Genomic DNA, 27,682 nt, shown 5'->3' with positions numbered 1-27,682 from the left:
CCTTTTCTTTCTTTCTGTCCTTTTACTTTATTACATTTTTTATTGAGGACTGAGATGAACTGGTTGCTGCATCATGGGCCCATTACACTTCCTAACAATTCCATTTGCACCTTATTGTTTGTCTTATTGCTGGAAAATTCAGGTGATTCATCATGCCTGAAGAAGCACCTGATCCCAATTCCCTTGATATCACGATCACTATGTGACAGGAATACAGTTAGTGGTGGCTTTCAGACTCAAAGAGGCCAAGGTGATAACTCTTTTGGGACCTTTAGCCTCTCAAGTATTGATGAGTTCCATTTTTTTAATGTTCTGTTTTCTTGCTCCCTTTCAACAGCCCCCTAAGTGTGGAAAAGGGCTTGGAGTTAATAAAGGAAGTGGCAGATCTCCTGAAGCTGCAGATGAGTGTCTTCGATGATGTCAAGTATGTACATGGTATTTTCTCCTTTTTTGTTTTATTGGATGACTCATTTTTTAATAGTTTGTCTTACAAGGAAATATCTGATCTTTACTGTCAAAATCAAGAATGGGCAGGAGGGGAAAAAATAATATTGATGATCTTTGTAACATTACTTACACATGGGAACAAAGTATTTTGAGAAAATTAGAAAGAATGAAATTTTTTTCTTCTTTCATAGGGAAAAATGTTCTGTTCCAAATGCCATACAAATACTACCAACTTTATTTAAAAATTTATAGGTAAGGAAAGTCTTCTGAAGGGTCATTTTACCCAGAATTGCCAGGGGGAAAAAAGACATCAGAGATAGATAAAAACTTGGGTGCCTGGCTTTGAGTCTGGCACATGGCACACTAGGTCATGCTTTTTGGTCAGCTACTTATTTAACAAGTCACAGGGAGTTCAGCTATGCTGAACACTGGTTTTCCTTCTATGAATCATCCTGATGAATGCTCTGCCTGTTAATCTCATTAACTAGGAGGTTATGACCTGCCATGTCTAGTGAAGATTTTTAGATTGAGGATTTTCTGAAGGCATTTTGGTAGAAACATGTATTTCACAATACTTCAGCCTCTCTGCATAGAACATAAGGAGTTTGATGTAAAGGTAATTGAAAAGAAGGGTCAGCTGTGGGAAGGTTTTGAGAAAAGAAGTCACATTTTGGGCACACAGGAAATAACTGATGTCTGGGTAGCATCCAGCTCCTGCCTGTGTTTCAGCAGGTTTGGGACTACTTGCCTTGGCCCATGAGCTGGGTTGCTGAATTGCAGCATCTTTCTCAGCCTCACCTCTGCTGCCATCAGCTACTGTTTGATCTTCATTAACAGAATGAAATTAATTGCTTAATACTCTTTTTAAAATCATACTCTGATGATGTTTCGTCTTTAGTGGAAGTGTTTATTCTTGATTGTAAAAGGAAAAAAAATTACCTCTTCTATAACTGTATTGTATGGAGATATTGACTACTGGTGAGAAAATCTTTTCAGAAACCTGGAAAATACGTATTGGCTTTAGTTATTGAAAAGGAAAATATTTCCATATTTTGTTTATTTTGATTAATTTATTTTGGTTGTATCTCATGAAATACATTTTTTGTATGAATAATGAGTTTTTAAATTGAAAATAAAAAGAAATTCTATTCTCTTTCTTGTAAAGAACTTGACTTTGAACACTAGCAGATAAGGTCTATTGCACATTTAAAGGAGAAATCCCATGGAACAATTTCTCTGCTGAATCAGTGGGTTCAGCTTCATTAACTTCATTTATTTACAGTACAAGAGCACTTTTACCTACCTTTCTAATTTTTAATATAAAGCCTTTTTGTTATTTTTTATTGTTTGATAAATCACAACACATTGCAATTGATAGGCTGTAGACTTGTTCTCTAATGAAAAATATCCTTCCAGTGGTACAGCCAGCTGTGATTGACCTTTCTTTTAATGTGCAGAATTAGCTGCCTATTTTGCATCTATTAATACACAGTCACGTGACTGTACTGAAAATATTTGTATGGTCAGTACCTTAAAAGTGTGGTATGAATTACAGGAAGTCCAATCAGGACTGAGCATTCTTTCCATCCATACACTGTTTTTACCAGTCTTTGCCTTTTTAAAAATCTGTAAGTCTGTTAAGGGTTATCCTAAATCTCAAATTAGTGAAGAATTCATCCATAGTAAATTTTCTTTGTCCAAGAGAATGAGATGCTTTGACTCAAGTTAAGCCCATAAAGTACTAAAGGAAGGTGGACCTGACTAGTAGATAAAGCAGTAGTAGAAGCTTTAGACAAAGGCCTTGCCAAAAAAAGAGTTAACACTTTTTGTAGTTATTTTCTTGCCATTGCACGACTATCAGTGGAAAACTACAAAGTTGAGTACTCTGGTTATCTTCTCTGTGGCCTAATGGAGAGGGGCTCCAGGAAAAACCTGATGTCATGCCATAATCACCACTGACATATCAGGAAATATGCTTCTTACTTGGGCTAAGGCATCATGGGCGATTTATTTTATTTCACTGGTGGATAAAAGTACCCTCTTTTTTAAAGATTCTTTTTTTTGTAAAAATGGGAAGTTATGTAGAAAAAACTATCAGTCAGCCTGGGGAAAGAGGAGTTATGAAAGGGGTGAGAATTTGTCATACTAACCTACTTTAACTCTGACCTGAGTATTTACTTGGTCTAGAATTCTCAATTCTCTATTTTCTGTCCAAGAATTCCCAAGGTTAGAAAGTAACAGTGTAGACTTGGATTTTTTTAGATCATTGCAAACATTTCAGAGTAATGACATTAATGGGAATCACAGGGTTAATATGAGAGTATAAATAGGAATGGTGTGAGAACTGAGGAGAGAGGGTAAAAGATGAGTTCTTTTAAAATTCTTTAAATTATCAGTTATCAGTTTATAGTCCTTTCATCAGAAAAATAAAGTCAAACAAACAAGAACACACAAAAAACCCCCAAAAATCCAAAAAAGAACCAAACAGAGAAAATTTTAAGTAACTGCTTCACTAATAAATTACTGTCTTTGGTTAGTTTTGTCTGCAAATATCTTTCACTCTTCCCTATATTTTTAGTTTTTCCCTGTGCTTTGGAGTTACGTAAGTGATCAATTGCTTTTGCCATGGATAGGAATCCAGCACCCTGTGTTAGCTCTTGATTAGCTGGTGCTTGGTAGCCATCAGCTTATTTTATCTTCTGTCTTTCACAGAAGATGAAATTTCTGTCTGCCAACTTTAAGGATAGACTTCAGTTCACAGGATATCCCCAGGCTTATCTTCAGAGCATTCAGTCCATCTCTACAGCTGATTTGTTGTCAAGTTCACATTGACAAAAACTCTGCTCACCCTGTGAAGCAGATGAGTGGGAATAGATTTAGGGAATTCATAATTGGAAATATTTCAACGTTGAAAATAAGACCCAACATGTTAGTTGTCACTTTTGGATACAGACAGAATCTTTATGGGAGTAATAGTTATGCTTAATATGTTTTGTTAATGGTTATGTAGCTGTCAAATAAATTCCATTATTTCTTATTCCATCATTAGAGACCATTAAAAGGATATTAGCATGCTGATGTAATTATGCAAGCAGACGTAAAATTACTATAGTTATGATTTTATAATCTAATTATGGGTGTCCAATGCCCCTGGTGATTGATTGTTGGACTGGTATCAGGGATTGAAGTCAGAGGGGTACTTATGTTTAGGAGGGTTTATATCTATTTTCTTTAAAAAAAGTTTGACTTTGCAATCTGCAACATTGGCTTTCTTCTTGTAATTGAGTTATTCACAACATGAAACTTTATCAAGAAACATCCAAATATAAGAAAGATGTCAAAATCTCCAAGCTCAACTTTGAAAGTAGTGGAAATGGCACAGACTTAATAGTCAAAGTCATTGATTAGAGCATAAATGACTTAACTGGTTTCTGATGAGAATACAAATAATTTTTGAATTTGTATTTTATGTTCTCACATTTGGGGTATTTCCTGCCAACACTGTAAAGGGGAAGTATCAGCTCTGACCTTAGGTGACTACCTTTGTATGGAAAGAAAACAGATTATTCTGATTTCATAGTATTTCAGGCCTTATATCCTTCCACTCACAGCCTCCAGGTAAGAGTGAGATTTTCAGCTGAATATTACATTCTCTCTAGACTGATATGATTTTCCCAATTGCCATTGAAGATCTTTTGCTCTAGGTGTCTCTTTTTCCTCCATTTTGTTCCACTTTAGCTTCCTCCACCCATTTATCTTAATGACAGTTTCCTCATTTTTGCCTTCTAATATACCAAAACTCAGTACTCAAAAAACTGAACTTTCAGAAGATGTGCTAACTTAACCAACATTTCTATTTTAATATATAATTTTTCAGCAGAAAACCTCTAGCAGAGCATTCTTTATTCATTCCATAAAACTACATTAATCTCAACCTGCTACTGTTGTTTTGAAGCGTAACAATTCACTATACAACCATATAATCTATATATATAATGTTAAGAGTGAGCAGGACACTTAGGCTAAATTTGAAATGCTAATATAAGTAGATTTTTTTTAAGTTGAAAAGACTGATTCTTATTATCTAATTTAATGTCCATTACATTTAACCACTCTTCCCCTATCATGGATTGATGCATTTATATTGTGCATCCAAAACTAAGTTAAAAGACCAAATCCCTCATCTTTCAAAGTCTAAATCTCCATCACTCAGGATTCAGGCTGGTTGTTCAGCTTTCCCCTCACAGTGCTCCCTACCCACACTGGGACTACAGGTGAATTCAGTGTTTACTGAAATAGTTTATTACATAAAAAATGAAAAATTCAGGTTAAACATATGAAGACTTCAGCTGAAAAATAGCTTTCAAATTTTGCAGCAGACATAGCTATGTGATTTCACATTTTGAAAGAAAATACTATAAATTCAAAGTAATAACTACTTTCAAATATTAACTAAGCTTGACTTATTTTAGGTGATAAGAATAAACAAAAAAATTACTTTGGACTGAACTCGAGCCATTTTCTTGTTTTGTTTTGTTCAGATGGCCAATCTTTTGAATAACACTAATTATGATAGACTTCTGAAATATTGAATCACATCTATATATTTTTCTACAGCCAACTGCTCTATTCATCAGCAGAAAAGAAATCCTCAGTTAATGAGTAGCTCTTCAATGTTTCATTTTATTTTCATTGTTCAATGTGTGGCTTCAGGTTTTATTTATTGCACTTTATTCAGATTCTGCTTTGAGGTCAGAAACCCCATTTCCTTCTGGTTTTGTTTGGATTTTTTTTTTCCTATAGTGCTCTTCACTCCACTATCAAAATGCTTGGCAAACATGAATTGATATATTTAACTCATATGAGGTATGGAGTTTTATTAGGACTATCCAGAGCTGGAGTTATGCATGAGAAGATTAGTGTCAAAGCTTTTACCACTATGAGGTGTCCAGCGTGATGTCTCACTGCATGGCTTACTCAGCCTCCTCTGAAATGAACTTACCCTGACTGGAACAGAGATCCCATTGACTCCAATCTGCTGAGCATTCCATCCCCTGAGCATTCTGCAGTCCCAGGAATCAGCTCTTCATTCAGACAATGGTGTTTGACCTTTAACATAATTTCAGTAATTTATGTATTTTTTTATTTACTTATTTTCCCTCAAATGAACTGAGACCGAGTCTAAGTCTGAAGTGAATGATTTCAACAGGATTTAAAGTAACAGCAGGACCTTTAAATCTTTGTTATTCCATACTTCTTTTACAACATACCTCCTGAAGTCTGATAAAATTGAAATTAAGATCCCTGAAGATATTAGTCTTCTTTACTACTTGACTACCATCCATCTTTGTATTTCAAGGATCCTACTGAAAAAAACACTTTAAAATGAAAGGCTGTATTTCTGTGTTTGAAGATAGATTTTTCCTGCCATACAGTAGCACATCCATAGTGTTAATCATGTTTTTTTACCAGTTTTGTGTTAACAGTGATTTTAACAAAAGCTTGAATTTGGAAGGCTTATCATGAAGACAAGTTACAAGCACATTCTTTTCATACTTCAAATCTCTTCTTTCCAAGTACTGGGGTTAGAGACATTTTGCACCTCCTTTTCAAAGAACAGGCCTTACACAATCAAACCCTGCTGATGACTATCCCTGCTCTTAGGAAGAGCTGGAACGGTTGGGCTGGAATAAATACAATTTGAAAAGCCAGCCAACCATCCCAATGAAAAGAACTTGAACTGAGGAAGATATCTGAAAATCAAACCAAGTGGTGAAAGTTTGGAGAAGCTTAAAACACTTCCAAATTGGAAGTGTTGGGCAGGCAGAGTGGGGAGTGGATCTCCCAGCCTCACCTATTATAAACACATGCATTGGCTGTAGAGTCCTAATCATGCACTGTAGGTTCTGTTCATTGTTTGTCATGGTACTTTTATAACACCTGAAAAATTCAATCAACCAGTTAATCATATTCAGTCATCCAGAACCTAAACAGTGGAACAATACTTGGCATTTTCACTCCATTGTGCTGATGGGTTATGACATGTGGTGTGTGTATGCTCTAAATGTGAACAACTCAGGAAATTATTGAGAGGCAGGACAGTGTGAGGGAAGATTATATTTAACCACTGAGCAGTGGTAGGACAGGTAGCACAGGGTCTTATTAGATTCTCCATTGTGCAGATTCTCCATTATTCCATTCTCCTTGATTTGGTGTGGTTAATCTTTTCTGGTATGTTGAACATCTGTGGATTAATATTCTTGCAAAGTTTTTTTTTTCCAGATTGGCAGATTCTGGATTCTCTTGTCTATGTCATTTAGATTTACTGAGGGGAATGTTCTGTAACTCATCCTATTCTCATTCATTAACTAGAAATGGATTTTTTTTATTTCCACTCCATTTATTGTCCAGAAATTAAGCAAGATTTTTATTTCATTTTGAACTGTAGCATGCTTAGTCTCAATAAAAAGAGAGACCTTTCAAGAAAGTTGAGCAGTATTTGTCATCTGCTCTCTGAATTTAAATAGCAAAAAAATAACTGTGTTTATTTGACATAATCTTGTTTAAAGTGTTATAAAAGCATAGCTCAGAAATAATGGAACCCCTTTTATTCAAAGTTGACTTCTCCCACAGATTTAATGAGTCTGGGAAACAAATTATGTGAAAAATGTATTGCTATAACTCATTGCATGCAGGCATTTATAAGAAATTACATTGTGTTTTCTGGTACATATTGTCTTATTTGACAACTAATTTATAATATAAAGATTCATCACTTTTTAGAGGAATGATGATAAGGAAAAAAAAAGGTGAAAATTTAAACGATGCATTTCCTTACTTAAAAATGAGTTATTCCACAACCTTAGCATTACATTAGTCTTGTGGCTTTTCCCCCTGAGGTACAATACATTTTGTGTTCTTTTCTTAAATGAATGTGCATATAACCAAGATAATTTTGCCTTCTCCACTATAACTTTCCTCCTAGAAAAATATAAAAGTCATTAAAGTAACAGGAAGGATTTTGGCCTCCAGCATTTTATGAATTCTAGGTTACAAAAGAGAAAGACAATAAAAATCTAAGGAGATTCTTAAAAATAATATGTGTGGTGCTTGGCTTTCCATTACAACATTTCATCTCATTAAAACAGAGGATTTGCACCTTTGTAATCAAGAGCAGAATGAATCCATTGTTATTGATATATTTCCATGAACTCTTAGTTTCCTACTCAAGAAAAGGTTTTTACAAATATGTGAACTTCTGAAGTCTAACATTTTTTAACTTCATATTTCTCTACTACACATTTCTCTGTGTGACTGAGAATGCCATCATATTCCTTTTTTAATAAAATCAAAGTTCATAACATTACAGGGTAGGCAGGATCTACTCCTTTATTTCAAGCAAGTCATTCAGTGTGTGCCATTGCATTTGATTTATATAACACTTCACATATTATTAACAGGTAATAATTTCCATTCTGCAGATGGGTAGATTGAAACCCAAGGCAGTTTTCTTCATTTTCCCTAAAATGGCACAGGACTTGATGACACATATGAGAATAGAAACAGAGAACTGTGATTCTCACTCTTGAACTAAAGCTTCATCCACAAATAGAATTCCTAATATTAGAAATGAGAAAAAGATTTTCATGTTGGGATTTGCTTAGAGAATAACCTCTTAGAAGAAATATAAAAAGTATTTTATGTCTATGTCTGTCTTGATCCTCCTGCCCTTGGCTGCCTGATTCTCCTAGAAGTACAAACACACATTTTTTACTTTCATTTTGTGACCTGGGTGGTTGGATTGCATGAGCATTCAGACCTGCTAACCCAGGGAAAAAAAATATAAAGAATTCTTTTGCATTTTTGTTACAGCCTAGCCAGTAAATATTGCATAAACAGGTCAATAAGTTGAATTACAACCTGCCTGTGGAAGGGTTTGTATTCCTTAAGATTCATAAAGACAGAGCAAATATGCATCTGTTGGTGCAACTGAAGAAGTCCAATAAATTCCACTTGCAGTGCCTCCTTTGCCAAGGAAATATCTCTACCTCACAGCTGGCAGGGCAGCCTCAAGAACAAATCTCATTGATGTTCTCAGAGCTAAAGGAGAAGCCAACAGGTCCTTATGGAGACAATCAGGAGAGCTCTGGTTGTAGCACTCAGAATTTGGTAGCCTTTTGAACTAAGACTGTTGCAAAGTTTGGGTGGTTTTTTTTTTTTTTTTTTTTTTCTTTTGGTCTTTGGTTGTGCTGCCTAATACTGATGCAAGCAATTTGTGTCCTACATGGATCCTATCAAAGCTCTGAATATTCTGAACCTGTACCTCTGTAGCCACCCTAACATGTGAGTCATGCTCCTCATTAAGGATTGAAAGTCGCTTGTGCAAGCAGGGCAAAAGGTGCCTGTCATCCCAGCAGACAAATTTTCTATGTGCTTTCAGCCAGTTCCATTAACAACTCAGGTGTGTAGAGGGTGAGTAGGGCTGAGGCCAGTAAAATGCATTGAAGGCTTACTGAGTGAAAATGAAAAATTTCTGCTGTTTGCAGATACAAAGGTATAAAGAAGGAGAAAGGAAATATAAATAGAATGTTTTTTTTTCCTTTTTTATGACATAAATTTTATCCTGCAGCTTATTCCTTGGGGAGTGCAAGAAAAACCATTGTACATTTAAGAAGCTTTTTGAGACCATTTTTCCACCCTCACAGGGTCCAAACAGTTGTTGTTTTTTTTTTTTTTTTACCATAAGAAATTATAGCACTTGTATGTTTTGTTCTTTTAAATACTGTAATTAAGAACCTTATTTGCATGGCAGGCAAAGCTGGCAACTTTCATGTACTCAGTGTGGTGAAAATGTCAAGTTTCATGGCTTGTGACAGATTAATAGAAAAATTATTTTAAAACTCTGCAAATTATTCATAGATATTGAGTAATCATCAAAAGTTGCATTTTGTGAAGAATAAAAATAGGGCAAACTGAGTGTAGCATCAATCTCTAAATTAAGCGTTGTCTCTTTTTTAAATCATTTAAATTGTAGTCTTAGCAAAATAATCTTCACCTCAGATGAAGCAAGTTGTAAAATCTTTAAAATACTCTTTCATCATCTTTTGCAATGTAAATTAGGATCAGTGTACTTAGCACGATTTTGATGCATTAGATTAAATGATTAATACAAAATTAATGATTAATGTAAAATAATTAAAGCTCCATCTTTTAGTATCAGTATCAGAGACTCACCAGACATAGATTGCTGTTTTTGGAAAGTGTCCCTTTCTGGACCAGTCATCCCTTTCCTGTGACTTCAGTCTGGAAATTACTCTAATGCCAGTAGTGTGTCATTATTTGAGCACCTTGTCGTGGCCTCATCTCTGCCACTGAAATGCTGCCCTGTGCAGTCACTCCTCAGTGCTTTTCATGTCAGGGGGAGAGAAGAGGGCACGACAAAGTGCCCAAGGCCTTACCTGATTTATGAAGAATGTAACTTGCAGAAGTAAATCTGGGCTGCAACCATCAAATCCAGACCTAAATTTTGTTTCCATGTAGCTGCATTTGCCAGATGTGATTGCTCTGAAACTGTCAGTCTTTCTAATCTTTGTGGTCTACCTGTTCTGCCTCCCAGCTGCCTGGTGGAAACCCCTCTAATGAAATTCAAGTGGTGATATGAAATCAGCCACTACCTGGTGAGCACTGCTGTTAGTGTCTTTCCCTTAGCAGGGACTTTGCTTTTCCATCTTTAGTTCCTGGTCACTGTCTAACACCAGGTGGAATGCCAGTCCAACAAATCTTTAACTTTCTCTCTCTATGCACTGTTTAGTGCAAGAACACTTCAGAGAATGGTGCAAATTGTTCACGCTTAGTGTATATGAAGGATATAAATATAAATAGATAATATTATACTTGCTGTGTTGCAGGGTGTTCTGGAACACTGTGCACCATTCTGCACTTTAGGGAGCATGTTGCGAGTTTACAGAGAAAGGTTTAAAAAACTCATTTTGCTAAAACAGAAAAAGATTTTTTTAATTGATCACTGGCTGTACATACATACCTGTCAATAAGAATGTGAAAATACATATAGCTCTACATTGATATTTCTGCAGTCCAGGTGCAAAGTGAAGCAAATCTTTGAACAATAAAGATATTAAAGAGTGAGAGATGTGTGTCTTTTTAGTATTAAGTCTGAGTGATGATCAATAATTCTCTACTCAATAGTTCAGGGATGTTATTTTGTAGCAGGTCAGCACAACACATCCTTTGCAAGCTTTCCTGAATCTTTGAAGCTCAGTCAGGTATCTGCTTCTGTAATTTAAATACAGTATGATGCAATGCTTCACAAAATAAATTCTGGTCAAGAGTTCTGGTAAAAATGTTGGTCAAACTTGAATCAAGTGGTCAACTGATTTACAGCTACGCTGAGTATCAGAAGAACAAGACAGCCTATGTACATATCTTAATCCATTCATGTATTATGTGTCAATGTCCAGCTGAAATTCTCTGCCTTTGCTTTTCTCTGTAAATCATGTTGTAGAAACATACTGTAGTATAAAGATGCCTCTGCTAATTATGTGCTTTTCCCCATTGATTTGATTTGACATAACTATGTTTATATACCTCTAAATATAATATATAAAACATTTACAGTAACATGAGCATCTTAATTTTTCTAAAATTGAGAAGGTGAAAAGGAGATTTCAGTGCAATATAAACAATGGACATAAGCTTCAAATTCCTAAACACAGAAGGCATTGAAATGTGTACACATTGCAAGTCATTAGTTCAAGCCCACCAAACGTTTCCTGAGACAATTACCTTCACTGCAATAAAATTTGCTTTGCATAGTCCTCTGGAGCGTTACTAATTGCATTTCTTAACCTCCAGAGATTAAAGGATTTTGAAATGAACATATAGACAAGTAGTGACTTTAATTTCAAATCTAAGCTTTATTAAGGCAGGCCCTGTTTTATTAAATCGACTCATTAAGAGAATGTTTCATGTTGGAAATAGCCAATCCTTATCTCCTCATCTTCCTCCAGTCTTGAGAAATTGCACTCTGCCTGTGTCTTAAAAATGAGATGCCACCTCAAATCATTTCCATCTGGCTCTATGTCTCATCTTCAAGAGTGCACAGAGCCATGTTGGCACTTGTTTCAGAAATCCTTTTCCACTAGGGGGTACGATAGACTGCGCCTGCATCTCAGCGGAGGCGCGGTCCGTGATGCTGGAGGACGCGCACACGAGGGAGAGGAGCAGGCGTGCAAAGCTTGCTACATCATTTATGGGGATTCAAATCCTGTCATTCATAAATATAATTATAACCTACGGCTTGAAAGTGATATGGACCTTGCCATATTGATCACGCTCCAGCTCTGTTTATTCAGATCATTCATTTGTTGACGGGGAAAATATAAGAATGCTGTTTGTTGTAAAATAATTAACAAAAGGAAATACTTCTATTTTATACAAAGAATATTCTTTGTTTCTGTGTGTGCTGTGCACCCTCCCACCTTCAGATGGGAAATATAAACCCAAGGGGAGGGGATATTATTAAATCAGCAATCAACCTTCAAGTCATTTTGGTATAAACACTGTAATTATTTCATCTCTAGTAAACAGAATAAAAGACAACAGCACATAAGGGTGACAATTTGCAATATGCTTAGAATGTCTTTGTTAAAAAACCCTTATTATGACTGAAGGCAACATTATTGTAAGTGAAAAAAAAAAGGCAAAAGTTGTGACAGCCAGCGGGGGAGGGTAATTAGTTGGTAAAGTTCAAATAATAAATGTAGCAGGTCATTGCAACAGACATTAAATTTTGTGCAGGGAGAAGTCACTATTTTTTATCCTTGAAGCCAGAATTGCTTACCTTTATTAAAAAAAATAATTAAGAAAGTATAAGGAAAAAGTGATCAGTGCAATTACATTCTATAGTCCAGATGCCTTCTAAAATTCACAATCTTCACTTGAGTGAGTATAAGTTCATTTGTGCCAGAAAAAAGTGACTACAGATTTACCTGGGGGTAATTGTAGTAGCAGGTAACTATAGTAGGACAGGGATAGACAAAAAATACTGCCTAACATTTTTAACCTCAGTTGCAGCAGATGTCAGAGGTGGGTGAGGTTTCAGCCTGGTCCATGTGGTTTCTATGTGAGTGTTTTCTCCTGCCCAGCTGGGTTAGGGTAAGGTACAGCAGGGGTGATGTCTCAGCTCCCCCAGCATTTCCCTTGTCTGTGGGAATGGTTTGCTTGCAATTCATCACCTTAAAAACAAATGTATGCACCTCAGTGAGCCCTTGTATTTAGAACAATTTGAAGACAATTGCCATTAATGTTAGCCAGGTTTCAGAGGGTCTGACACAGGAAAGCAGTCTCATCTAGCCAACACAAATTTCCTATCAAAGTTGCATTTTATGCATCTTGAAACCCTTTTTCAGGCTGCTTGACCTCTTGTTAAAAAGTATTTTAAAAATATTTTGCAGTCAAATAATTACTGGTTTTGTTTAAATGTTCTCATCCAACACATAATGAACAGTGAGGAATTCCCTAAAGAGCATCTTTTGTTATTGAAATGTTTATTTATTGAGTGCTTTTGCCAGAAGCCCCCATGAGAAAAATCTCATTTTATGAGCTCCTGAAGCAGTCAGTTCCCAAAACATCAAGCAGAAATGCAATTTTGACCAAGTAATCTCAAGGTCTTTTGTTTGCTTTTAAATAAACAGAATGCCAATGTGCAAGAAGTTGTAACAAAAGCCACTTTGTTTTCTATATTTTGCAAATATTCCTAGTGAAGCCAGGCTGCTGTGGTGCTCAGGTGATTTCTAACATACAATAATTCTATTGCTACAGTAGAGGAAAACAATGACCCACAGAGCAACATATTAGTGGGTGTTTTAAATGATTTTGAGATTTATTCTTTCTTGCAAAAGGATGGTCTTAACTCGGTATCATCCCACCTGCGTAAGGAATTTTTTTCCTTGCCCTGTTTTTTGTTCTTGTTTTCCCTGAGCAGTGAGGAGAAATGACAACACTTGTGGCAACACTGTTGTGGGCATGGCTCAGATCTTCCCGTGTTCCTGGATTATCCAGGTGGAGTTAGTAGAAAATAGTGGGATGGTTGCTGGCAGGCTTCACTCCTTGGCAATCCCTGTCTCTCACTGCCTGGGCACTGAAATTATCCCAATTTTAGTCTGTGGGATTTAATTGATGCCAGGAAGTGCAAGACTGCTGGGAGTGGGGCAGGGCAGGTAAGTGGGAGGGAGTGGGGAGTGGCTGAGAGGTAAAAGTAAAACATTCAAGTAAGGGAAGGAGGGCAGGAAACTTTTTCTCTTTGTTGATAGAGCTGAAGTGTAACTACATTGTGGTCGAAATTTTGTGTTGGTTCTAGGTTCTGTAATACAGTGAATATTTGGGGGGAATATCTGAAACTGGTTTTTCTTTCCCTCCTATCTTGGTTATGCAAGAGTTACATACTGGGGTGATGCTGCTTTTATTTAAAGCAGGTTGCTGATGGCACTGTAAATATCTGAGCACTTGAGAGGAATCAGCATTTCTCTTAGGTTGGCAACACAGAAAGGACAGTGCAAGATTAGTTAGAAGTCAGTGTTTGGTATCCCGAAACAGATGCATTTTATGGTTGATAATCTCAGGGTTAATGACAGAACAGTCTGGATTTTTGCAAAGCTGTTATCTCAAATAAAAAGTACTTGCAATTGTTGAGTGCTTTAATCCATAATATTAATATGATGTTGACAAATGTTCTATACTTGCCTGGCATTATTAGAAGTTGATTTTGGCCATTAGTGACCAGGCTTTTAGAGAGTCCTTTAACAATAGAATCTGTTTTATTTTTCTCCCCTCCATCCAAGTGTACTTCAAGAAAAATGATTGATTAATGGTAGTCCCTGTTAACTCCAGAATAAAATGTGTGCAGTGCATGCTTTGCTAGTAAAAGATGAAAAGATATTTCTTATTCTTATTCTTACTTGGATTCCCTTTGTAACCTCAAAGCAAAGTCTTATAGTTAAGAAAAGGTTTTTTCTGTGTGAAATGGAAAAAGTTTAAAGGTATTTCTGTCTAGGATATATGTGATGCAATTAAGCACACTTCATTAAGTGCAGTCCATTCTATGACTGTAAGAGATGAACGTGTTACTAAAAGAATAACTTAACACTTCATTTCAAGCCCTGAAACAGAATATTTTTCAAGTTATTTCTTTTATGCAGCAATTTTTCAGATTTCATTCTCTCCTAAGGCACGGCTATAGGAAGTCAAAAGCTGTTACATGAGCAGTTCTAGCCCATGCACTTCACCTTCTAAGCAGGGCTGCTCTTCATAGTATAAATGTAATTCTTTTCACTGATAACATGAGTTTGAAAAATCTTAGGAACTTGCATAGTACATATTAGGTAAGTAAACTTTTATAAATATTGTTAATTTTTGTTTTTCTTCAGACACTATGCTCTTCTCCTCTGTAAATTCTAGCACCATAATTTATGTGGTCTCTTGTTCCCCAGAATTTTTTCTTTAATAATACATTCACTATATTTTTGTGTGTATTTTTCTTATGTGTTTTGTAGATAAGTATTTAAGTATAGTTTTAAGGGCATCACAGCTGAAATTCCTTTCATCAGATGTACATGTAGGATGTTTATTGGGATGGAGAATGAATGCAACATTACTAATACAGATTTATTTTTCCTTAAAATTACACAGTGATATTTTTTGGTGAAACCCTGAGTACATTGCCATTCTACATCTGGTTAATCAGTACCTTCCTCTGTAAATATCTTATAGATTTTAGCACCATTAAGGACCATCAGGCTACACAGAGAAAGGTCTTCACACATTCACATACTTTCCTCTCAAAAATTGTGATCCCCTCTGTTGTCAAATGATAAATACTTGAGGTATTTTTCTGGTCAAAACCAACTATTGGATCAGATATGTCCAGAACCTCTTCTCTACACAAATTCTTGCAGAATATGATTAAGATAAATATTCAGAGTTTTTATATTGTCCCTCTGACTTACAGTTGTAAAAACAGGAACTGAAGTTGTGTTGATATTGGGAATATAAAATGTGAATATACATGTAATCTTCTTTGGATGCTGAATTCCAGTGATAATCTATGCTGAACTTGACTGAATAACAATTTCAGTGCCTCCATTTTGCCATCTTCATAATAAGAATAGTATTTACAGAAGTGTTCTGAAGTTTAGTTAATGTCATTGAAATTCTTTCAGACGGGCACAAAATACACACAGGAAACCACAAGAGGTATAAAAATTTATGCAAATGTAGCTAATGAAGCAAAAGGAAGAGGGCTAAATGGTGTCTTAATAGGTTCTCTTTAAAAACCTATTTTGATAAGGGATATTATGCCATGTCTCTTGATTATGAATTTTACATTTTTTTAATAATCTCTTTCAGCGTGCTGGGACCAGCTGTGACCTTCCGAGTGCACTCAAACCTCCAAAATATTTCAACTGCAGATGTTGCCAAAGAAGCAGGTAAGTCCTTGTCCTCCTTTCCCAAACTGTGACCACCCATGTGTCTGTTTAGCAGTCAATACCACTGCAAAAAGCACAGACACATCCTGTTTTCCCAGAACACTGACATTTAAAGGGGGAGAGAGTTGAGAGGTGAGTGGCACATAAAAAATTGAAGTTTAACATCTTTGAGTCCATTAAAACTGTTTGAGACTACCTTGTTTGTCAAGAAAATGAAATAGAAGCTTGTCATCGAGTTCCAGTGCGGTGAAAAACTCTTCAGTGTTGTCAAAAACATAAAAGCACATTAGTCATTTGTAAAAGATTATCACTTTTCTGATACTTTTTCTCAGGGAACAAAAATGTTATTACACCTTAGCCTTAATTTCTGGAACAAAAAATGGTAAAATACTCCTTTGTTGTTTTGCTGCTTCAACTATTTCAATGGCAAGTTAATCTTGGAAGTAAAGGTAACATTTCTAGAATTAAGATGCTTCTGAGTAAGTACCACTGTTCTAAGGACTCCTATTGGCTCTTTTTCAGCTTGGCTATTAACTGTATTATGGAGTTGTTGACTGCAAAAACAATTTTTGCAAAGTATCTGAATTGATGACTGATTTGTTTCCAAATTACTCAATTGATAGGCTTTAAAAATCAGAAGTAAATGAGTTGTGATATTGCTTGAAAACAGAAACAAGAAAAGTTAATGTAAATAAACACTAGGAGTTCCAATCTATTAATTAACTTCTCCTTTTGCTTCACCATGGATGAATATAGTTGCAGAAAGAACTGGGGTAGCTCCTAGACCAGAACTTTCCTCTGCAGAACGCTTTGCATTGCAGAAGGATCTTGTTAACTGGTGATTAAAGAGTAGCAACAGTAAAAAACCCTAGATGTGTACTGTCAGAACTCCAAATTTACAATAAACACTTAATTATGTGACTCATGAATGGATATGATTTTTTCCCTGGGAAAAATTAATATGGCTTTTTTATAATAATGATCTTCCCTGTCTTGTAAACGTATTGAATCTCTCTGAAAGGGTCAACAAATATGATGCTAATGGTAGAGCCTGACTGGATTGCCAGAGGTTTTTGACAAGATCTTCCCAGAAGTTGCTAAGGAAAACAATAGTTTCTTAGGATGTGGAATATGGAACAGAAAAATGGTGAATCACTAATTGGTTAGGAGGCAAGAAACAGAGATCCGGAAAAAAGTATTAGTTTTCTAAAAGGCTAAGATAGTAAAAAAAAAAAGGTGGAAGGGTCTCTGCTTGGACTGTAACATTCAAGTTATAAGTGAATAAGTTATAAGTGAATTAGAAAAGAGAGTGAGCAGGATGGTGAGAAATCCTGCTAATACTGAATTATTCACAGTATTAAAGGTGAAAGTTGGTCTTAGAAATGTATAAAGCTGAGTGAATGGACTCAAAATAGAAAATGAATTTAATTGTAAATTACTGTAAAAAATTTCATATGGAGAAAAAATAGCTTTGCATACAAGGTCTACTTGGTAATGTACTTAGTGTAGTGATAGGTAATTTGATGAAAATGACAGTTCAGTCTCCATTATCAGTTGAACAAGAAAAATTGTTTTTGAGAATTATTTGGAATGGAATAGAAAACAGAATAATATAATTTGTTCTTTCATAAATATGTCATTTGCCTGTATTTAAATACCACACATAGTACTGCTTCTCATACCTCAGACAGATTTGAAATTCTGGTTGAAATGGAAAGATTCAGGGAAAGACAGAAGTCATGACTGTAAGTATGGAATATCTTCCATATAACCAGTGGTGCAGTAAGAAAGGAAAATTTATTTTGGAAAAAAAAAAAAAGACTATGGTATGAGAAAGGTCTGTCAGCTCTATAGTTGCACAGTGAATGTGTAATTGTAAGGACAGATTAAACTGGCAGAAGGCAGGTTTAAAATAAATCAGAATGCAATTTATAATTTTTCCAGTTGTGGATAATGAAGCTTAGACGTATTCAAAAGTTTACACATATGGAAATTAAAGGAATTGACATCCACTGAAATTTAGCAAGGCTGTGGAAACATTGTCAAGTCCAGGAGATTCCTGATGTGCCTTGGCCTGTTCTTAACAAGTTACTCTGAAAAGTAAAAATGTTGATTCATTATTTCAGCAAAATTATTTCAGATATAACATTCTGGTTTTTCTTATCACTGAAATCAAAGTAGTTGTTTTCAACTTCCTTAACTTAAATGCTACTGAAAAAAAACCAAGAGTATTTTTCTTGGGGAGGTTCTGGGGACAAAATAATGCCACCCCAGAGAAAAGGCAACAAAGTGGTGAAGGATCTGGAACATAAACCCTGGGAGGAATGTCCAAGAGAGCTGGAGAAAAGGAGGCTCAGGGGAGACCTTATCACTGCCTACAACTGCCGAGCAGAGGCTGTAGCCAGGTGGAGGTCAGTCTCTTCTCCCAGGCCAGCACTGACAGGACAAGGGGAAATGACCTCAAGCTGTCCCAAAGGAGGTTCAGATTGGATATTAGGAAAAATGTCACTGAAAGGGTGGCTAAGCACTGGAACAGACTGGAGTCACCATCCCTGGAAGTGTTCAAAACCAAACAGATGTGGCCCTTTGGGATATGGTTCAGTGGGCAAGGTGGTATTTGGTCAAGGTTGGACTTGATGGTCTTGGAGGTCTTCTCCAACCATAATTTCCTATGATTCTAAGAATTTCTGCAGATTCACCAATTTAAATTCATATTTTATGCAGTAATTTTATCTACTCTTTATTATATTAATATCCCAAATAGTTTTTTTACTTCTGTTTGCTTAGTGAATTAAAACTTTCAGGATTTGATGGCTGCAGAAAGAGGTTTATAGGAGTTTTACATAAGTTCCTCTTGGTATTTCAGTGTGGTCATAGTATTGTCATAACTAAACCTTGTGTTTGTTCTTTATATAAAAAAAAAAAAATAAAAAGCGCTCACAATTCTATCCATCCCTCAAATATTTTAAATTTTAAAAATATCTTATTTTTCCTTTCTAACTCATGAAGTTGCAGTGCTTGTCAATGTACTCACTAATCAATTCATTTATTTTAAGCAAACGTCTTACTTCCAGATCTCTAAGCCAAAAATAAATTCTCTTAAAAAATCAACAGCAATATATACTTACATAAGAAGTTTTTTCAGGCTGTAGTTATAATTATAAATGTTTAAAATCAACAATATCTTGAAGAAAAGCATTCCAAGTACTTAATTTACCAAGGGAAGCCAAAGGAGAATAAACCAATGCATACTTCCAAGGTAGGCCCAGGTAAATGCACAATTCCATGCTGTACTGCTGTTAGGTAACTTGACATCCCTCCAGGAGCTTGGAAAGAAGATCTTGTTTAGAGAAATGAATAGACCAAATGGACAGAAGAACTTCACAGTCTGTAACATCCTTAGAAATTAAAAGAATTTGGAAATTGAGGTAATCAGATGCCATAGTAAGTACAGGAATGTAAATTATTCAGATTTGCAAAAGGAATCTATTCATGCAGGTGTTATGTATGTGCAAGTCTCACTGATAGCCACAAGTTTCTGTGCAGCAGTTGGGTCTTATTATTAACGTAGCATATATTTTTGTAACCCAAATGGATACACTTCATATTTTAATTGCACTATTTAAGTTTTAAATATAGGGAACTATATTTAAAGTTTTCCATCTTCCTCTGTGGAGTTTGAAAAATGTGCAAGTTAGAGAAGACATGGGACTATTTAGCAACTATGCAGGGAGGTGAATAACTTAAAATATCCACTAAAAACAAGAGATATGGAAGTATGATAATAAAAATGGTTGCCTCTGTTGTCTTGGAGTTTGAGGTTTATTCTTCTTGGTGAAGAATAAACACGTGACCTGTCTTGAGGCAAAATAAGCTCTCTAAAATCCTTTAGAGACATTCTTGCTGATTAAACTTTTTTCCCCAGTAATTCACAGTTCCAATTCTGTGTAAATGTTTTGATTACTTTTGGTTGGGTTTTTTTTTCAGTTTCTAGGGCTATATAATTATATGAGGAAGCTGACAACAGAGTAATTTAAAATTGTGAATAGCTTGCTTTCTCACATTAACAACACCTTTATTTGTTCTAGAGCAGAAAACCAACATTTTGCCAGCTTCACACACTTTGACATTCAAATGATAGAATACATCTTTCATCAAGTAGCTGTCCTCTAGCCTATTTCTGTTTAATAAGTCAAGTTTGGTTGTTCAATGTAATTTAATCCCAATGTTTTGAAGAAACAAACTTTCTCAAGACATAAGTTACCTGCTCTAGGAGTAATTACAACTGGCACGTCATCATTTAGACAAACAAATGTATATTTTTTCTCTTCAGTTTAAAGGTCAGGAGAAACCTAGCAGAGAACAATTATCAGTAAGATATCTCTATATAAAATTGTAATATATTTGATGTAAAAATGAGGAATGAAATTACTTTATATGTAGTCCAGAATTCTACCATTTAGGCAAGGACAGTGATAATTAGAAAAGTGGAAACTTCTTGAAGCTTCCAAGGAAAGAATTTTGACATCAGGTGCTTGTAATGGGCAGATATATATAATCTGAACACATAGAAAAGAGATGTAGGAGAGTTTTGGGTGCTCAGCACTGCTGAAATTTTTTTTAGTGTTAGAATCATGCTTCTATTTCTTTCTGTGTTGTATTGAATTGCAACATTTTAGGTGTTCAGGTGCAGACTGAAAAGCAAAGGGCTGTGGGCATAGTGTGGGCAAGGTAGTGATGGGGACAGACAGCACATTGAAAGGCTGTGCATAACCAGGTATTAGGCACTTAACAGGTCTTGTGTGCAGGTTCTTGTGTCTAAGATACCTTGTGATAGACACCAGTAAGGAAAGTCAGAAATTTTGATTTATTTAATGTATATATAGGAACATAAACTTTTCAATTTTTTTTTAAATTTTCATAACTTTTAATGAAACCATTGGTTTGGATGGTTTTTGTGGTTGGCTTTTCTCTCTCTCTTTTTTTTTAATCTTTTTTAAACTTTCTGTTGCCCTGTTGGTGAAATTCACGTTTTCAAAATGCAGATGGTTCTGAAGGGGACTATTATCCTGACTTAGAGAGTAGGTTGTTGAATCATATGAAATTCTTGTCTAAAAATCATTTCTCTGTGAATGATTTAATTCTGAAAATAAAACATCACAAAATTAATTCTACTGAAACACAAAAATGCAAAACATAATATATTGTTATTCAAATTTTACTGTATTATGCAATATAACAAGCTAATTTGAATAAAGACACTGCCTCAAAGTTATTGGAATAGATTTTAAAACAGAATTTCTCATCAGCTTTAAATTACTGCAAATGATTAAATCTGTAATCTTACATATTTTGAGATTTAACATCTATAAATTTTGGTCACATCTCAGCTCAGCTGAAATATCCATGACAAAAAATATGCAATCGAATTTTTGACATTGAGCGTGAATGTTTTTGTTGGAGTTGGCAGCTCTAAACAGGCAAAACACCATCCTTAGCTTTTAGCATTAAACTGTACTTTTGAGTTAAATGAATACTTTAAACCCCTTAGAGTTAACTTGCCCTGTGTATTGTTTTCAGCTGCTGGTGTCTGGTTTGGAGTGGTCCAAGATATCATAGTTCTGCTCTTAATTAGGATGACTAAGTGGCCGAGCTCTTGTGAGCCTGCATCCAGTTGGTGAAGAAAGCATTTATGCCTTATTCTGCCTCCAATGTACTGCTTCTCTTGCTGACATAATGAAATTTGACAGTATTTTTTTTTGTGCTGGTTTGCTAATAACATCCACCTTGTTTTTCATGGTGGCTGTCAGTGCAGGAGATCTGAATTCTGTGGTATCAAAATGAGGAAACTTCAATTTCAAAGAGCAAAATCACTATAGCCAGCCTTGGTTTTCTTGTTGATTCTTGGCATAAGCTTTGCAAGTCTTGTGAGAAGTCTCAGCAAGATGAACTCTTGCTTCAGGCACCAACATGTCCATGCTGGCAGTGTCTTGGTTCCCTTTTCTACCCCACAGCTGTGAGCAGTGATGGTTGTTTTGAAAATATTCATTAGTCATTCACTGTCAGATCATAATTCAGCTGTGATGAAGTAAACAGAACAAATTTAAAGTTTTTTGTTGAATTCCTTCTCTCTATTTAGATTTTTGTAGACCAAAGTTATCTTGCTCTCTGAGACGGTACCAAAGAATGTGTCTGTGAATAATTTTAAGTTCAACTTTGAAGAGAAGTGAAAGCTTCTGTGTCAGAAACTTTGAACAACGTAGCCAGGAGGTTGTGAGGTTCATCTGAATTTCACTTGCCATGTCCCTGGTTTAAGTAGGATTACAATTCTTTGGTCCATAATGTGAAACATAAAGGCTTGACAGGTATTTTTCTGTTCCTAAGTTCCTAAGTCTTTTGGTGTAAATCCTGATTCCTTCTCCTCAAACCTTGAGTTCACATTGTCCTTTTTCACCTCCTGAGTCCTCTGTAATGGATTGATTTCCCTTCACTACTGTACCATCAAATCCATCTGAATTATTTTTCTCAAATGTGTCCATTGTTGAATAAAGGATGTCATTATGGTTTTGAAGATTATTCAGAAACTGAACTGTCTCCTGAAGTACCAAATGTCTGATACAATGATTAATGAGTTTTCAAGATGGCATTTCTTTCCTACCTTGTTCTTCTGTTGAAAAATAGAACAAATGAGAAATAAGTGCTACCATTCAGAAAATGTGTCTCAGTCCTGAAGAATAACCAGTACCTTTGGTTATGACTCTTCTCCATGGACTTCCTTCTAATTATGGTGTTCAATGCTGTGATTAGTAAGGGTAGAATTCATTTGAACATACATCCCTCTCCTCTAAGAATAACCGTGAAGTATCTAATTTTAGAGACAAATATTTCTTTTCTTTAAAACCACTTTCTGTTTTAACAGAAAATTGCAGAACTTTCTTCTGTTCAACTATAAAGTCATGTCATCTATTCCAGCATAATTCCTTAAATCCAGCTCCTTATTGAGAATTGTAAAGCTGCTTAATAATTTTGTAGAACGGGGGAGTAAAACAAAAAGAGCTAATTAGCATTATATAGTTAATTGTCTTTAATTTAAAGCAATTATAGTTTATACTGTTTCATTCTCATGTCTCTTATTTACACCCATTAATAAAAATTTGTCAATTAAACTAGAATAAGGAGAAACACACCATTGGTGTAGAAGAGGTCTTAGAATATTGTGGAATACAATAATGAATACCTGAACAACACAAGTTCAATGGAAATAGCAGAATGGAAGCTTAGATTGAAACCCATGTATTTCTGTTAGGTGTTTTTTTTCTGAAATCTATAAGCAGGCCTATGGAGACTGGTAAAAATGAGTCTTCTATTTAAGTAATTTATGTTGTGGTTTGGAGGTTAATAGAGATTTTTAAGCTGATTTTTTTTTAAAGAGACTTCTGGTACTATATTTAAATGCATTTTAATAGTGAGGATAGAATTGATCTAAATCTGTTGCAGCTGTCTAAATATTAGGCATTTATTAAAAAATAGTTGTCTAGATTGCCTCTACATTCAAAGAGAAAAGATAGATTATCTGAAGTGACATTTATCATAGGTGACTAAAAGTTTGAGAGAGAAATCATCACTATTGTCCACAGAATCACTGAGACATTGCTGAAGATAGAGCTCCCATACATAGATCCTGCATGTAAATCTGAGAAGATTGGTGGAAGTCAGGGTGGTAGAATTCAGTACACTGGAAAGCTTCTTCCTGTAATTGCTGCTTGGTACTCAAAAATATGGGTTTTTTTAATTGATCAATCCCTTAAGGTCTTCTGATTTCTGCAAATCCTGATTTCTTCTACATAAGTCTCCTTTATTCAGATTGTTCTTTGCTGACAGCTCTTTAAGAATTCAAAATTAGTTTAAGATCAAGTAAAAATACAAAAATTTGAATTTTGATAAATATTACCATGTGTGATACTATTAAATAACCAAATTCTTGCAGCTGACTTCTTCACACCTACAGAGCTGATAATCCAGGATGAAACTGCCCTGTAGTTGGAGTGCAAAGTGATTTTTTTTCAAGCCAAAGAAATCTCCCAATACATTTTTGACTATGGTAGTGGAAAGTCTTTTTCCATTTATATTTCCTAGAGATTTCCATGCACAGATATTTGAAACTGACCCATACAATTTATATGTTGGACAGTTTTCAGTTGGTGAAAATCAGCAAATAGCTGCTCTAAAATCCATGACACAGAGAATATGTGACTGAAGCAAAATACTTTTTCATTTTTCATACAGCAGCACTGCTGGGGGTCCCACTGTGGACATTGCATCAAAAAGTCCCCACACTAAAATATTTGAGAACTAATTTTATTTTATTTCTGACTTAAAGCAAGCAGAAATCCCCAATCCCAAGACAATTGCTTAATGTTGTAATTCACCATATTATTTAGCCAAATTGCTTCTATTTCACATTTTTGTGAGCAGCAGCACATTTTCCAGGAAAATTTAAATACATATGCAAGATGACATATACAGCAATAATAAATACAATTCCAGACATCTCTAAATGTTATAGTCCTTTAATAAAGTTTTATGCATTTTTGTGCAGTATACTTAAGATGCTATCTCTGTTTACAGCACATCCCAGGCATGTTAAAACAAATTTTAGGAATGTGACTGTTAGAAGAAATCTGGTAATGTGAGTATATACCAGGCAGCTTTTATATAAAGAATAGTTTGGCTTTGTAATATTTTTTGATGATTATGTTACTTTCTAGGTAAGCATAAAGAAGGGAATTGAAGAAACTCTGATTTATGTCAGATATCATTGTAACCTTCTTTACCTTGGAAAGAACAGACAGCACCTTTTTTTTTCCCCTATTAGAGAGATTGATTATAACTTCTCAAAATGTGGAACAACAAGATTAACCAAACGATTTTAAACTGTGCATGCAAATAAATGCTAGGCACCATGTGGAACAGGGATAATGTGGAACAGATAGTGTTCTATTTCAGTTGGTACAAACAGGAAAATAGACTTTATCTGATGTAACTAAATATCCTATTTTTAATATATGAAATTGGATGATTAGCAGTCTTGTGATTTTAGCTGATAGCTTTCATATCAGCCAAAGAATAAAAATTGTGAGTGAAAGCAGTGCTACTTCAGGAGTAAAATAGCTACTTCATGAAAAATAGTTTTTATTTAAAGCATTTAAAGTAAAAACAGAAAATCAATATATTAATCTCAGAATCAGGTTGTTGTCCCTTTTACCTGGAGAGAAGTAATAACATGGAAAGACCCCTCTCCAGAAACGTGGTGTTTTGGTAACAGTGTGTAAGGACAGCTGCCCTAAACCTGGGAGCAATTTGTTCTCTTCGTAAAACTGCATTTACAGGTTGACATCTTGGGAGGGAGGTGACCCTGGATGAAGGGGCAGGTGGGGGGTTTCTGGCTGAGAAAGGCTTAGTTAGAAGGTCCAGGGGATTCACAGATCATCTGCCATGAAAATAGGCACTTGCATGACCTTCTACTGCTGATCGTTTGTGGAGGGATGTATCTGAAAGTAATGAGCTCTTGATAGTTGGACTAGGAAGTATCTGAGAGCTTTGGGAGAGTTTTTGGAGAGTTTTCTGGCAGTGCTCACAAGGGCACACTTGTCAGCAGTGCTCAGACCTGTGTTAACATTGCCTTCATTCTGAGCAGTCTTTCTCCTGTGGGCTGAAGGCTCCTTCACCAGCAGCAGCTCCTGCCTGACACTGCACAGTTGTTAGGGAATGTTGGGACTGCAAGGCCAGGGACTTGATTTGCATGAATTGTTTGTTTTCCTCACTATCTATTTCTAAAGAAAGGGGTTTTACCCCCACCTTGAGCTTTCCTGAGCTTCACATATCCATTCTGACATGCAAGATAAGACTGAGTCGAATTTTTCACATTTGATTTTGTTCTTATTTGGGGATGATGCTTTCCGTAGGCTGACAAGTTGTTTTCAGGATTTAGAGGTGATTGACCATTGTAATAATCTGCAAATACTTAAATCTTTCTAGAATTACCTAGTCCTCAGGAAAATGTTAAATCCCTTTGTTATGTTTAAAAGATACTTTCCATAAATTTGAACCTTCCAGATAAAGAGAAATTGTATGAATTTATGTTGTCTGAAGTCAGAAGACATCTCTAGGCTTAGATTCTAGATTTAGATTTAGATTCAGCCATAGATTTTTCAAGTAATACCTGTAAATTCTCTGCAGCTCAGCTTTCTTAATTGTAAATCAGAAATATGAACAGTAAAAGGCTTTTTATTAAAAAAAAAAAAAGCTATACTGTATAAGATAATTCAGAGGATAGACAGTACTATCACCATAGGATAATTATGACCTTTTGTCTCTGTGCTGCTTCTGCTGTTTTTAAATATATTTTTTCCTGCTTGCATCAGTGAAACAAAATCAGGATGACAGCAGTCATAAAATGGTTTTGGTTGAAAGATCCATCTAGTGGGTTATTTAGACTGCCCCCCAGGATTGTGATGGGATTGGCTGGCAGGAGATCATATAGCAAATATTTGATGTTCTGTTGAAAAAAAAAAAAAAAGACCAAAAAAAAAAAAAAAGAAAAAAAAAAAAGACAGATGAGAAAAAAAATGTATATGCCAAAATCCAGAGGGTGCCTCTTGGCAAAGTTTTATAGATATTTTAGATCAGTAACAAGAAAAGGTAGGTAGCTACACCCCATTACTCCTTCCTAAACAGCCAGGTAATTACTTTTGGCATTTTGACAAGTGTTTGCTGGAGTGAAGGTCAAAGCTGTCAGCAGAGAAGATCTATGCTAATCTGCTCAGCTGGAGAAGTCTTAGGTAGCTAATGTTTGTAATTAGAAGTTGTGGAACCCAGTTTTCACTGTAGTTTTGCACTGAGCATATGTGAACTAATAGTACAGGGTAAATTCATTTATCAGAGTTCACAAAAATTAACTAAATGGGTGCTTAGGAGTAAACATCCAGTATAAAATTGGAGAAATATGTGAAATCTGTGGTACAGAGTAAATGTATATTTCTATATATATATATGTATATGTGGTATTATATATATATACACAGAGTATGTATTATATATATAGCATTATATATAAATCTATTATATATAAACATCAGTATTGTTTATTATACATGTGTGCATTTGGCTATACATGTACAGAGAGATAAATAATTATAATACTATTATTTTACATTGAAAAACATTAATAAAAATAAAAGAAAGAGGAAAGGAAAAGGAAAAGGATGCACTTATTGAATTTAATAAAGTTGCTGAAAATAAAAAAAAATTGCTAGAAATTTCAAATACAAAAATTCAATGCATGCAAAATATTCCTGTTTTTCTTGTGGGCATTTTCACTTCATCCAGCACTACTCTGTGAGTGGATTTATTTAATAGAGAGGGCTTTTAAACTGCTAAAGTGCTTTAGCAAGGTATGAGAAAATATGAAAGAAAAAAACCCGAACAAATAATTGTATTAATACAATTATGAAAACAATTAAGCTTTTTATAATAGGTATAATTTATTTTATGATGTTGATTGTCTTTTCCTGATATATTCATGTCTTTATCAGACGAAACTAGAAATTATTGTTTTCACTTATCATGGTGTTCTTTGTGCTACTGAAAGTGTCTCTGTGTGTGTGTGTGTGTGTGTATATATATATATATATATATGTATAAGATAGAAACAGGGAAGGTTTCAGAGGAGT

General features: G+C 35.1%; 1 protein-coding gene across 1 annotated transcript in view; it reads left to right on the top strand.

Moving 5' to 3' along the window:
• Nucleotides 1–27,682, top strand: part of PTPRN2 (protein tyrosine phosphatase receptor type N2) — a 636,386-nt gene that overhangs the window by 271,912 nt on the left and 336,792 nt on the right. The window contains exons 10-11 of the mRNA XM_077789214.2: nt 338–424; nt 15,871–15,950. Coding sequence (XP_077645340.2) covers nt 338–424; nt 15,871–15,950 — 167 coding nt within the window. The remainder of the gene's footprint in view (nt 1–337; nt 425–15,870; nt 15,951–27,682) is intronic.

This window comes from Lonchura striata, chromosome 2, assembly GCF_050655825.1.
Source record: "Lonchura striata isolate lonStrDom1 chromosome 2, ASM5065582v1, whole genome shotgun sequence".
NCBI classification, from domain to species: Eukaryota; Metazoa; Chordata; class Aves; order Passeriformes; family Estrildidae; genus Lonchura; species Lonchura striata.
The sequence above is the reverse complement of the archived record's forward strand: the minus strand, read 5'-3'. Positions and strand labels throughout refer to the sequence as shown.